Below are 13815 nucleotides of genomic sequence, written 5' to 3'. Positions count from 1 at the left end.
TACTTTTGGGGTTAATATTTTAGTTGATGCATGTTTTGTGAGCTACTTGTTACCCATTCAGGACATTTCTCATTGAATATAAATATACATGATTATTTTTATTTGGAGAACCCCCAACAAAATTGCATAAGATAATTTTAATGGGGTTCAAAGTGATGAAGCACCATGGCAATAAACAGTTCAAACATTATTACATATTTTGAATCGGCAAAAGTCCTCAAAATGTCACCTACCAACAGGAAGCTGAACCCATGTTTATGGATATATCAAATAAATCAGGGTAAAACTAAAACCTAACCATGTCTGTTTTCTGTTTTATGCCTCAGGGCTCAAAGATGGGCGATCCTTCCCATGATGCTTTGCAAGATGTGGATGACTGGGATCTGACAGAATTGAACCAGGATCTAAACCAGGACCTGAACTCGGACTGGGAGAGCCTGGACACCGGAGCAGAGACTGGGAGCAGCGTGGAGGAGAGCGAGGATCCGTCTCCTTTGCCCAGACAACAGGTAAAAACAAACCTGCTGTAGATGTGTCTGAGTTATTAGTTAAACATGGACCATGTGTAAATTCAAACATTTCATATGCAAAGAAATGCTTCTGTTACAGATGTATGGATACTATCTCTGGGTTATCTTGAACTTCCACAACTTAGTACAAGTGCATGTTCCATTGAAGAAACCAGGCCTTAAATTAGCTAGGACTAAACCAGGTCTAAACCAGGTCTAAACCAGGACTAAACCAGGTCTAAACCAGGACTAAAGCATTTAGTCATTTATCTTTTTCACCATTTATCACCTGTTATAGCTGGTAGCAGTAGTAGTTGTAGTAGTAGTAGTAGTAAATGGTAGTGTGCTGACACTGGCTGTTAAAATCTAAGAATGTTTTTTTTCCAGCTCCCACTGAGACGTCAGCTCCTCCCCCCTCGTTTTAGCCCCTCCTCCTCCAGCGATGCTGCTCCCTCATTGGACGAGAGCCTTGAATCTGGACGAATCAGTGATCTGCATTCAGAAGAGGAGGCGGGGACAGTGGACAGAGGGGTCACAGCGCCCCCTACAGACGGAGCAGGAAGAAGCGCTTTGGTCCAAAAACTACTACAGCACATTCAAATCCCTGAACAGGACCCACGAGTCTGGAGCAGAATGGAGGTAACAGAAAATCTATTTGTGTTCTTCACCTTATCCTCAATATTTGTAATTTGCACAACAATAAAAACATCAAAACAAGAAAAAAAGAAATACATTAATTCATTGAGAAAATAACAATACGCTCACATCTGCAATATTTGCAATTTGCAAACGTGACAACAAAGAAAGAAGAAGAATCTGACATAAAATGTTCAAATATCTTCATAGTTTTAGTTATTTAAAAAAATGTCTTTTTATGTTGTTGCTGTTGAATATTTTTAGTTGTCTTCAGTGTTATATGGTCAATGTTGAGCACAAGGAGAAAATAAAATTCATACTATTGCCTATACCAGTGATTCCCAAAATGTGGCCACTGGTCAGGGTCTGTTTGATATCAACTTGACATAGAATTGATTAGTAATATTTTTTATATGTAAAGTAGTTCTGGGCGATATGATGATAAAATTGAATTGTAATCCCATTTTATTATGGTAAAATTGTCATATTGTGACATTTCCACATTTAATGAAGTGGTATACGCAAACAAATGCACTTTTTCCCCACCCATTCCTCCTATGGCCTCTGCAATGCTCAAATGAGTGACAAAACTATCACTTTGAAGCATGAAGTTTCAAAAGAAGCCGATGACTTTAAATACCTCTTAAATACCTCATGAATTATAAATCTAAGAGGAAACAGCTTACCATAGACCTGGTTTTAGTTCTGTTGAACCTAAATTCTATTGCAGCAAAAGCCTTGTGGTATTTTAAAGACACATGATATTAAGTTATATCCAAGAAACACCAAAGCTAAAGTAGTTTAAAACCACTGAATAATGCATCACAGAGGCCTTTAAACTCTGTTCTGTGATTGGCCGGTTGGTCCATATTGTCTTGCTTCTCTCGTCGGGTTGATGCATGAGGTCGTTGCGTTCTCCTCCTCTCCGTCTAATCCATCACCTCTCCTCCAAAAGGTCAAGTTTGATCGACACAAACTTTATTGATCAGGCGACGCGCTCCTTTAATCGCTCATATCTGTCATATTCAATACAAGCAAATGCCAAAGCAGAGGGGAGAGGCGGCCATCTTTAATTATGGGAGCAGAGATTGGCCACAGATCGGTGAGATTTTGATCCCATTTGGTTTGGTTCAGATTCAGAGACGAAGATGAGGTCAACATTATGACTGTCACATTATTATTACAGCTGGAGACAAGTCAATTTGAGCTAAGTGAGAGCGAAGGGGGAAGATGGATGGGTAAGGACAAGGACCAAGATTAGAGAAGGGCTTAAAGTGGTCTGAAACAGGACTAAGCCAAGACTAAAACAGGATTAAACTAGGACTAAACAAGGACCAAATTTAATGTGGTCTAAAGCAGGACTAAACTGGGTCTAAGGAGGGAATGTTTACACTTGCACTCACACACAAGAGCAAAATGAAATTCACCAGGACTTGAACTGGGCCATGCAGGAAGTGTAAATCCACCCTAAATGAGGTCTAAAGGGGAACTAAAACAAAACCAAAGCAGGACTTAAACAGAACTAAACCTGGAGTAAACAAGTGGAAACAAAGACTACTTTGGATCAACTCACCTAACCCATGTTTTGCTCTGTCCTTGTACACAGTGACCCCCAGTCCCTGGTCAGCTCCTCCTCATTCTCATTCACACGTGTTGAACTTTGACAAGTTTAATGTCAATCGACTGACGACCTGTCTGCTCCTGTCTGCTCCTGTCATCCTCAGGCTGATCTCATTTATACTGTCATTTAAAACAGAGGAGAGACATGGGGCAGGGATCTAATGGAGATATGATCAATTCTTAAGTAGTGAAAGGAGGTATGTCGTCTGCAAGATAATATTGAAAGCGTTGACTGTGGAGGCTCCGCAGACACTTAAAACACAGTAATAGCTCTTTGATATGTTCATTTAGCCTTTGGTGTCGACGCTCAACTTCGTAAATGCAGCCAGACAACAACGCTAACGCTAATTAGCCATGTGCTCCAAGGATGAGCGGTTTTTACGGGCCTCACTGTTGTTTTTATCCTTGCTCTGCGGTAGAAAGTGACCAAGTAGAAAAGTAAAAGTGCTTAAAACAGCACAACTCATCATCAAACCCATTATAGCGCATTATGCATTTCATTTTCAACAAAAAGGTGAAGGTGAAACTGAAAAACTGTTGGCTAATGCTAGCTAGCTTGAGACTGTAATTCTATGTGTGAGAGACCTTTTTAACAACATAAATCAACTCACCTGTTGTTGTTCCAACTAATCAGCTCTTTCTGGTCAGATTGTGTTCAAATAAAGCTCAGATTAAAGTTTAACAAGCCTCAGAAAGAGCAGTGCCTACAGTTAGCATGACATCCCCAGAGAATGTTGATGACATCAGCTGCAAAGTATCAATACACCACTGAAATGGTAAAACAACATGATAACAACCCCCACAATGGTAAAAGTTGTTGCTGTTCTCTGCGCTTCCATAAATCGTGCTCTGTGACAGTTTGCTGCAGTCTAAATCGTTGTCCGTAAACACATTTGTAAATGCCAAAATATTGAATGCTTGTGTTTAGAAATGAAGACGTGAGACAGAGGCAGCTCATCGCGGCCTCTCAATCCTGCACCTTTGTAAATGACACGCCGCGCGCCTGTAATTAGCGATTAGCTGCTTAATTAGCTTGAGTCGTCATGGCGATAGACGAGCCGCTGCAGAATGAGGAAGTGAAGGAGGAGGCGTGTGATACGGAGCGGAAAGGTGGAGATGCATTGAGGAAGAACAAGAGAGAGACAGAGAGAGACAGAGAGAGACAGAGAGAGAGAGAGAGACAGAGAGAGACAGAGAGAGAGAGAGAGATACTTAAAGTGGCCACAAGGCTGCAGTGTTGTAATCCAACTGAAAAAAACTACAAAAAATCTAGGACTAAACCAGGCCCAAATCCATCCTAGGACAAAACCATGACCTACACTATGACCAAACCAGAACTAAAATTGGATTAAACCTAGATTAAACCCGCACTAAACCCAGACTTAACCCGGACTAAACCCAAACTAAACCAGGACTAAACGGGGATTAAAATGGCTAAATGGATTTAAAACAGGGACTAAATCAGGGCTACCCAGGGACTAAACCCAGATTAAACCAGGATTAAACCAGGGCTGACCAGGACTAAAGCAGGACCAAGCCACAACTAAAACAGGTCTAAACCAGAACTAATCCAGGACTAATCCAGGACTAATCCAGGACTAAACCAGGACTAAACCAGGACTAAACCAGGACTAAACCAGGACTAAACCAGGACTAAAACAGGTCTAAACCAGAACAAAACCAGGATTAAAACCCATAAAGACTAAATCAAGGACTAGTAATGATGATCTAAATCATCTTTCTATACCCAAGTGTGTCAGATGCCCTCCCATCCTCCTGTGTCCCTGTAGTGTTAGACTGAGATGGGGGCAGGTCAAATGTCTCTAGTTAATCTGCAGATGCTGTGGTGTGTCAGATGCCCTCCCAGATGTTGTGTTGTGGTTGGATAAATACGGCGAGAGAATGGAGCTTGTCACTGATAAACAATAATCAGGGAAAACATTTGTGGATTTCTTCCCCCTCTCGCCTCTGTCTCTCTCTCCTCTCTCTTACACTTGTTCACTCGCCCATGTCTCGCTTCATGTAAATGTCTTGTTTGGAGCCGGTTCACTGTGGGGTCGCTGTTGGACGCTGTGACCTTTGCCCTTTAACCCCTGCTGTGATTTCTCTGTGGAGGTTCAGAGCCTGCAGCGTTTCACCTCAAAACAAAACACTTCCTACATCCTAATCACCTCCTGCTAGCGCTAATGCTAACATGGCTGCTATTCTGTAACTCCATATAGAACAATGTGAGGGTAAGACTTTTTATATTTGCATAGATGACACAATTACATTTAAATAATAGTTATATGAATTTAAAAACCAAGATATTTCAAATAGTTCAAAAATAATAAACCTGTTTGTACATTAAGGTTGCAAAGCCTTACCAGGCTTAACATGATTTACTGAAATGTTTGGCAAATTATAATATTCAGTCAAATTTAATCTTTGCACTAAACCTGAACAAAATATGACTAAACCAGGTCTAAAATAGATCTAAAACAGGACTAAACCTGGTCTAACTCTGGATTAATCCAGGACTAAACCAGGGCTAAACCAGGGGTAAACTAGGGCCTAACCAGGTCTAACTCAAGACTAAACCAGGGCATGACAAAATTCACACAAAATGTGTGTGTGTGTTTAATGCTGAGGGTGTAGGGACGTTTGTGATTGAACTGAGCACTAGATGGCAGTATTTCTCCACTCTCGTGTGTTATTCTTGTGGCTGTTGTAACTGTCCGTTTCTATTATAATATTTATACATTTATTCATTTCTCATCTCATTCTCTCCCTGCCTATTTGCTCGTGCCTTTTTAGTTTTAATTTTCTTTTAATACATTTACCCAAGACGCCAACTCTTACTCCCAGAATTCATTAAACTCTTTTACTCTTATCTGCAGAGGTGGGCGCAGCGACCAGCAAATGTAGTCAAGTTATTTAAAGAAGAAATATATGTTTTATTTTCTAGTTCTCATTATTTCAAACTTTAACATACCTAGACCAGTGTTTTACATTTTGTTCATTGTAAACCATAATATTGATCAGGTCCATTGACTTCCTGTTCAAAACTGCAAAACTGATAGACCCTCAACATATTGGTTGAGGTTCATGTAGTGCACAAAATGGTGTTGTCACGATACAAAAAATTCAAACTCAGTTTGGGTACTAAGAAATAGACTCGACTCTTGATAATAAAAACACTCTTTCTACAATAAAATTGATAGAAGTGATTTTCAACATTAAATGTTTGTACTTTGTTCTCTATCCCCATGTGTGTTATACGTGTGTGTAATCCTCAGTGTGCAGTAGGTTCATAGTGGTCCAGGGGTGTATACTAGTCTATTCTGATACAGCTCAACATCGTTCAGGAAAAGTTCATTTCTGTCCCATTTTTGAATGGGACTTTTTTAGTATCGATGCTCTGCTCAAATGAATACAAGTTTTAGTATCGATTAGTGTTTGATTTTCCAATGCAATGCAAAAATAATACATGCAGACATTGTTCTCGTTTCTTTCTTTATGAGACTTTTATGCATTTTTCAGGCAGTTTACTTATTATAGATCAGTTCATCCTTTCTCCAGTGACCCCTATTGACATTTCAACATACTCAATATATTGCAGTAGCAACAAGGTTCTGCATCTGACAAAACTGCACTGTGTTTTAAAATCATTTTGTTAAATAAAACTGATTTGGTTCATGAGCTTACCTATAAAGTTTTTGTCTCTGTTAAATTTTAATTTAGATGTTTTTCAGTATTCAGAAGTAAATTAAAGCATGCACTTTTTTTTTTTTTTTTTTTTTTTTTAAATATAACTGAAATGATAAAAAAGTATATTAAAATATCACAGTGTTGACATTGCAGTTTATAACAAGTATTGTGTCCAGTATCGTGCAGCCCTAATAACACTCTTCTCCTAATGGTCTTATGGGGAAAATATCATTATTCTAAGGTCAATAAAGGTGTGATAGAACTGTAATGATTATAAAAATACATCACAGGTGCAACAAGGTCTGTCGAAAGTATTGAAAGTGAGATAGTAATTAATACTAAAACTAGTATCGAGACTAGATACTCTTTTGAACAGGTATCGAAACTAAAAAAGTATATTTTAGTACTGAGTGTATTTAATTATCATTGTGGTATCAGAATCAGTATTGCATATCAAGCCCATTCCTTATTATCGAAATGGAGTTTGACATTTTAATATTTTTAACAACACCAAAAGCCATTAACTTTGCATCCCTTGATAATATCTTGTTGACGTTTTAGCGCTCACATCGGCTCGAAACAGTTGCAGACAGTTGAGGATTCAAATTATTATGATTTATAAAAAAACATTGTGGTTCAAGATTTCTGGATTTTCAAATGTCTCATAGAGAAAAATAAGTACATCAACAGTACATTTATTATTACTACATTTAAATGAATCAGTGAGTTAACCAAGCAATGTCACGTTCCATTTACTGCATTTAAATCATATCAATTAAGTGTATATATGTTTGGGTTTTTTCAGTCTCTCGTGCAGAAGTTGGATGGGTTGATCTCATGGCTTCAGGATTCACTGGACAGCACCGAAAACTGGACCCAACCCAGACAAGACCTGGAGAGCCTCAAAGCGTACTTGTCCACTCACCTGGTAAATATAAGGACTGAACCAGGACTGAACCAGGACTGAACCAGGACTGAACCAGGACTGAACCAAGACTAAAGCAGGACTAAAGTTGCATTAAACCAGAACTAAACTAGGACTAAAGATCTGGACTTAAACTTGATCCAGGTCCAAATCCGGATATGAACCAGAACTAAGAAAAGACTACATCATTTTTTACATCTTTTTCCTCTTTGCAGTTCATTATTTTAATACATTCTGGATAACATTTTTACACAAATAGTAAAATATAAGAATAAATAGAAAGCGTTTAAAGTGTGTAAAATGTATGTTAAAATAGAATATATTTAACCTACGCTCTCCAAACAGTGCAACTGTGTTTACAGCGTTTTATTAGTGAAGGAAACAAGTGAGGAAACAAGTGAGGAAACAAGTGAGGAGCTAGGGAAGGAATGATGGGTATTTACATAGAGAATGCAAACAAATGCAACAGCGATCGGCCCACACTGTTTTACATATATTTACATGTTCCCAGAGACCGCTCCAAATCAGCTATTCTGCCCCAATATCCAACAACCAGAACTGAATCAAGACCAGGACTAAACTAGGACTGAACCAGGACAAGGCCAGGACTGAATCAAAACTGAACCAGGATTATGAAAGGACTAAACCAGGACTAAACCAGGATTATGAAAGGACTAATCCAAGACTAAACCAGGGCTATGTAAGAGCTAAACCAGAACCAAACCAGGAATGAACCCAAGACTAAACCAGGACCAAACCAGAACTAAACCTGGACTATAAAAGATATTAACCGGGATTAAACCGGGACTAAACCAGTACTATGCGAAGACTAAACCAGGACAAAATCAGGATTAAACCAGGACTAAACAAGGACTGAACCATGATTTATGCTGGACAAAACCTGAGCCCAACCCAAGGAACAATCCAAGGCAAAATCTACGCAAAACCTTGGATTGAACCAGGGCTCTAACAGGGTTGAACCAGGACTAAAACAAGACCAGTGCTAAACTAGGACTGAAACTGGACTGAGCCAGAGCTAAACCAAGACTGAACCAGGACTAGGACTGAACCAGGACTAAAATGGCACTGACCTACTGAAAAAAATCACTGAACAAGGACTGAAGCAGGGACTAAAAAGATGAAAAAACTAATGACAAGACAAAGGTTCACCAGGTCCAAATAGTGCTTACTATTACTGTGTCCTTTGGCAAGACACTCCACCTACCTTGTCTGTGTATGGGTGACTACGGTGGGAGTGGTTGGTGAAGGCCGTTGGTGCAGATGGGCTTTGGTTGTGGGAATGAATGAATAATGGACTACATTTAAACACTGTTATTTTAAGAGCCAATTCAATGTCAATTCAAGGTCAAACCTAAGACTTAAACCAAGATTAAACCAGATTTAAGACGGGGCTAAAAAGTCTTGGATTGGACCTGCACTAAACCCAAAACCAGTCCAAGACCTAACCCTAAACCAGGTCTAACCCCTCCCCTCCCTGTTTGTTTATTTGCTGTTTGTTGTTTACACATGTAGCTTCTCTTTGGTGCGTGTGCCAGGAGCCGACAGTAGCGTTAGCCGCGGTTAGCTTCAATTAGAATGTGTTAATTGGCTCGTCTCGTTAAATAAAGTGTGAGCGCGGGCACAGGATGAAAAGGCATCGTTCATCTGGACTTTGAAGCTCCGAACTGCGCCGCTGTTTTGGGCGAGCGAGCGTGTGCGTTTGAGGAGGGGAGAGATAGTCACAGTGCCATTAAAGACGCAGTGTGGAGAATGCAGCGGCAGGTGACTCTGAAAGAATGCAAATTATTACTGTGTTTCTACTACCGCTATTATTTTTTACTACTATTTCTACTACTGATTTTACTACTACAGAGAGCAGAGGACGCGGAGGAGAAAGTCAGAGGAGCAGAGGATACAGAGTAGAGGGTCAGAGGAGCAGAGGAGCAGAAGATGTAGAGGAGTAGAGGATGTAGAGGAGCGGGTCAGAGGAGAGAGCAGAGGATCCTTTGTTTGAGCTGTATAGTGTTGGTGGTTGAATTAGTGTCTTTTCTCTCAGTTTTTGGCTCTGGTCGCTTCGCTCAGTCTCTTTATTGTCCCTCTCCCCACAGTCCGCCTCAGGCCACAGAGTCCAGCTGGCTCTTCTACGCTCTGTGTGTGTGACAGAGTATGAGAACTAAACCAGAAGTAAAACAGGACTAAACCAGAGCTATGTAAGAGCTAAACCCGGTCCAAACCAGGAATACACCAAGACTAGACCAGGACCAAACCAGAACTAAACTAAGACTATAAAAGGACTAAACCAGGAGTATGAAAGGACTAAACCAGGATTATGAAAGGACTAAACCAAGACTAAACCAGGGCTATGTAAGAGCTAAACCAGAACCAAACCAGGAATAAACCAGGACTAGACCAGGACCAAACCAGAACTAAACTAAGACTATAAAAGGACTAAACCAGGATTATGAAAGGACTAAACCAGGATTATGAAAGGACTAAACCAGGACTAAACCAGGATTATGAAAGGACTAAACCAAGACTAAACCAGGATTATGTAAGAGCTAAACCAGAACCAAACCAGGAATGAACCCAAGACTAAACCAGGACCAAACCAGAACTAAACCTGGACTATAAAAGGTATTAACTGGGATTAATCCGGGACTAAACCAGTACTATGCGAAGACTAAACCAGGACAAAATCAGGATTAAACCAGGACTAAACAAGGACTGAACCATGATTTATGCTGGACAAAACCTGAGCCCAACCTAAGGAACAATCCAAGGCAAAACCTACGCAAAACCTAGGATTAATTATGAAACAAACAAGGTCCAAACCAGGACTAAACCCGGTCTACACAAGGACTAAATCATGTCTGAAGCAGGTCTAAACATCTGTTGTTGTGTGTAACTGGTCTTCCCGGGGGACCGTGCTGAGAGGCTGTGGAGAGCTGAGACGAAGCCCAGTCAAAGTGTTTATCGATCGGGCAGTGATAGGGGAGACGCTGGGCCTTTGAATCCCATTACCCACAGCTAACGCGCTAACAGTGACAACATGCTAACACGCTAACTGAAACACAAGAGTGGACACAGAGGAGATGTCGATGGTATTAGCATTTTTACAGCAGGGAGAAGCTGTTTCTTTATGTTAAATGACTGCTATGAAAAAAAAAAAAAAAAGACAAAGATTGCGTTCTCAAATTGTGATTTTGTCCAGTATTGATTTGTACGTCAGACATTTTGTAATATCCTTAATATTGGTTTGGTCATGAGATTAGAGCTGTAAGGAAATAAGAGGCATAGAGGAATGGGTCAGATGGCGCAGAGGATGTAGAGGAGAGGGACAGAGGAGCAGAGGAGAGGGTCAGAGGAGCAGAGGAGAGGGTCAGAGGAGCAGAAGAGAGGGTCAGAGGAGCAGAAGAGAGGGTCAGAGGAGCAGAAGAGAGGGTCAGATTGCTATAAAGTTTTTATTTCTTAGCCCTGCGTTCCTCTCCTCTTTCTCTCCTCCCTCCTCCTCTTCCTCCTGTTTAATAAATGCTTCATGTTTCTTGTCCTCGCGTCTTTTACATTCACAGATAACCAATAAAAATCACTTTGAGAAGAGCATTATGTCGTCCGTATCCCTTTTTTACGACGCCCACAAACGCACCATTCATCAACATTATCCAAATACAGCCCCACGCGCCTTTTCCCAAATGATTACCGCTCTCCCGACTTCATAAATTACCCAGAAATCTCAGCGTGATTGAGTCATTTTACAGGGCCCGATAAGCGCCAGAGCAGAGTCGCAGCTAATAAACATAAAAGGCATCTATCACAAACACACGGCGAGAATTAGAGGGAGGAGATGAGCAGAGATAGCCACAAACAGAACGCTTTCAAAAACGCTTTCCTCCGCTCTGAAATATGGACAGAGCAGATCGATAAGAACGAAAGGATACACGCATCAATCACAGGCCTGTAATAAGACACACGCACGAGAGAGGGAGAGATACAGAGAGACAGAGAGAGAGAGAAGGAGGAGGGAGAGACACAGAGAGACAGAGAGAGAAGGAGGAGGGAGAGACACAGAGAGAGAGAAGGAGGAGAGAGACACACAGAGAGACAGAGAGAGAGAAGGAGGAGGGAGAGACACAGAGAGACTGAGAGAGAGAAGGAGGAGGGAGAGACACAGAGAGAGAGGAGGGAGAGAGACAGAGAGAGAAGCAGCGAGAGATACAGAGAGAGAAAAGGAGGAGGGAGAGACACGGAGAGACAGAGAGAGAAGGAGGAGGGAGAGACACAGACTGAGAGAGAGAAGGAGGAGGGAGAGACACAGAGAGACTGAGAGAGAGGGAGGAGGGAGAAACACAGAGAGACTGAGAGAGAGAAGGAGGAGGGAGAGACACAGAGATACTAAGAGAGAGAAGGAGGAGGGAGAGACAGAGAGAGAGGAGGGAGAGAGACAGAGAGAGAGAAGGAGGGAGAGATACAGAGAGAGAAAAGGAGGAGCGAGAGACACAGAGAGAATGAGGAGGGAGAGACAGAGACTCAGAGAGAAGGAGGGAGAGAGACAGAGACAGAGAGAGAAGGAGGAGGGAAAGACACAGAAAGACTGAGAGAGAGAAGGAGGAGGGAGAGACACAGAGAGACTAAGAGAGAGAAGGAGGAGGGAGAGACAGAGAGAGAGGAGGGAGAGAGACAGAGAGAGAGAAGGAGGGAGAGATACAGAGAGAGAAAAGGAGGAGCGAGAGACACAGAGAGAATGAGGAGGGAGAGACAGACTCAGAGAGAAGGAGGGAGAGAGACAGAGACAGAGAGAGAAGGAGGAGGGAAAGACACAGAAAGACTGAGAGAGAGAAGGAGGAGGGAGAGACACAGAGAGAGAGGGGGGAGAAGGAGGGAGAGATACAGAGAGAGAGAGAAGGAAGGAGAGACACAGAGAGAATGAGAGAGAAGGAGGGAGAGACACAGAATGAGAGAGAAGGAGGGGGCAGAGACACAGACACAGAGAGAAGAATGAGGAAGAGGCAGAGAGACAGAGAGAGAGGAGGAGGAGGGAGAGACAGAGAGAGACACAGAGAGGAGAAGGAGGAGGAGGAGGGAGAGGAAGAGAGAGGAAAAGAGGGAGGGAAAGGAGAGAAACAAATTGTGAGGTCTCTCTCTTGCTGCTCGGCCCTGACAAAACTCCAGATGAAATCCTTGGGCATAATTGATTCTTGGTTTAATTTTGTTTTTTAATTGTCTTGACTTTGATTTGAATTTCAGCAGATTTATTTCCAGACTCAGTGCCAGGCCTGAAGTGTCCAAGTAAACAGCGACAGAGGAAGCATTAAAAGCAGCGGAGCAGGGACTGAAAAGTTTCATCGCAGTTTGGTTTCAATATTGCTTTTGTTTATTAGTTACATGGAAGAAGTTGTTGTAAGATGCACCGAGGATTTAGGAATGAATTTCCATCTTCAAATCTCTCTCTCCTTCTCTGTCTCATCCCTTCTCACTCATCTCTCTTGTCACTATTGTTGTTTCTCCTTTTTTCTTTCTTTCTCTGTCTCTCCCTTTCTTTTTCTCTTCACCGTCCTTCCTCCTCCCTCTTTCATTATAATTTAGTCTGTTTCTCTTTCTATCTCCCTCTATCTCACAATACCCACCATCCTTTCTCCCTCTTTTTCCCTCCCCCGTCTCCTCCCCATTCTGCCTCTCTTTAACTCTGTCCCTCTATCCTCCTCTTCTCTTTCCCTCTCTCTCTCTCTCGCTCTCTCTCCTCCTCTTCTCTCTCACTCTTTCTCCTCCTCCTTTTCCCTCTTCCCTCTCTCCTCTTTGTCCCTTCTCCTCCCTCTCTCATTATAATTTAGTTTCTATTTCCCTCTATCTCACCATCCCCCCATTCTCTCTCCCTCTTTTTCTCTTTTCTCCCTCTCTGTCTCTCTTTAACTCTCTCCCTCTGCCCCCCCTTTCTCTTCCTCCCCCTTTCCTGCTCTTCTCTCTCTCTTTCTCCTCCTCCTTTTCCCTCTCTCCTCTCCCTCTCTCTCTCTCTCTGTCTCGTCTCAATAGCTCAGCAGTTACACACACGAGTGGGCAGGTCACCTCAACACAAAATACCACACACCTTTGGCTTGTTTTTTATTCTTTCCTGTGACAGTTGTGTAATAGTCTTGCAGTGGCTCTGCCCCACAACCAGAGGGTTTACACCTGGAGTCTCGCCTGGTCATTTCTCTTGTAGGTTTGGTTGATCTTGCAAATCGTCACACTCATATATATTGATTTTATTTGTTTTATTTTTCAAAATCTCTGTATTAAAACAGACTTAGCTACATTGTTCCCTCCCTCCTCTATCCCTCCTTTCTCCCTCCTTTATCTCTCCTCTTTCTGTGCAGTCCTTCTGTAAACAGGTGTGTCTGAGCGGGTCACAGAGGCACCACTGGCCTCAGGCTGCTCCTCACCTCCTCCCTCTCTCCCTCCATA

General features: G+C 41.9%; 1 protein-coding gene across 1 annotated transcript in view; it reads left to right on the top strand.

The window, feature by feature from the left end:
• LOC117390139 (A-kinase anchor protein 6) overlaps positions 1-13815 on the top strand; it is a 56566-nt gene that overhangs the window by 14821 nt on the left and 27930 nt on the right. Inside the window, exons 8-10 of the mRNA XM_055230941.1 lie at positions 327-509; positions 897-1148; positions 7261-7383. Coding sequence (XP_055086916.1) covers positions 327-509; positions 897-1148; positions 7261-7383 — 558 coding nt within the window. The remainder of the gene's footprint in view (positions 1-326; positions 510-896; positions 1149-7260; positions 7384-13815) is intronic.

The sequence above is a fragment of the Periophthalmus magnuspinnatus genome, chromosome 22 (assembly GCF_009829125.3).
Source record: "Periophthalmus magnuspinnatus isolate fPerMag1 chromosome 22, fPerMag1.2.pri, whole genome shotgun sequence".
Lineage (NCBI taxonomy): Eukaryota > Metazoa > Chordata > Actinopteri > Gobiiformes > Gobiidae > Periophthalmus > Periophthalmus magnuspinnatus.
This window is presented reverse-complemented; position numbering and strand designations above follow the sequence as displayed.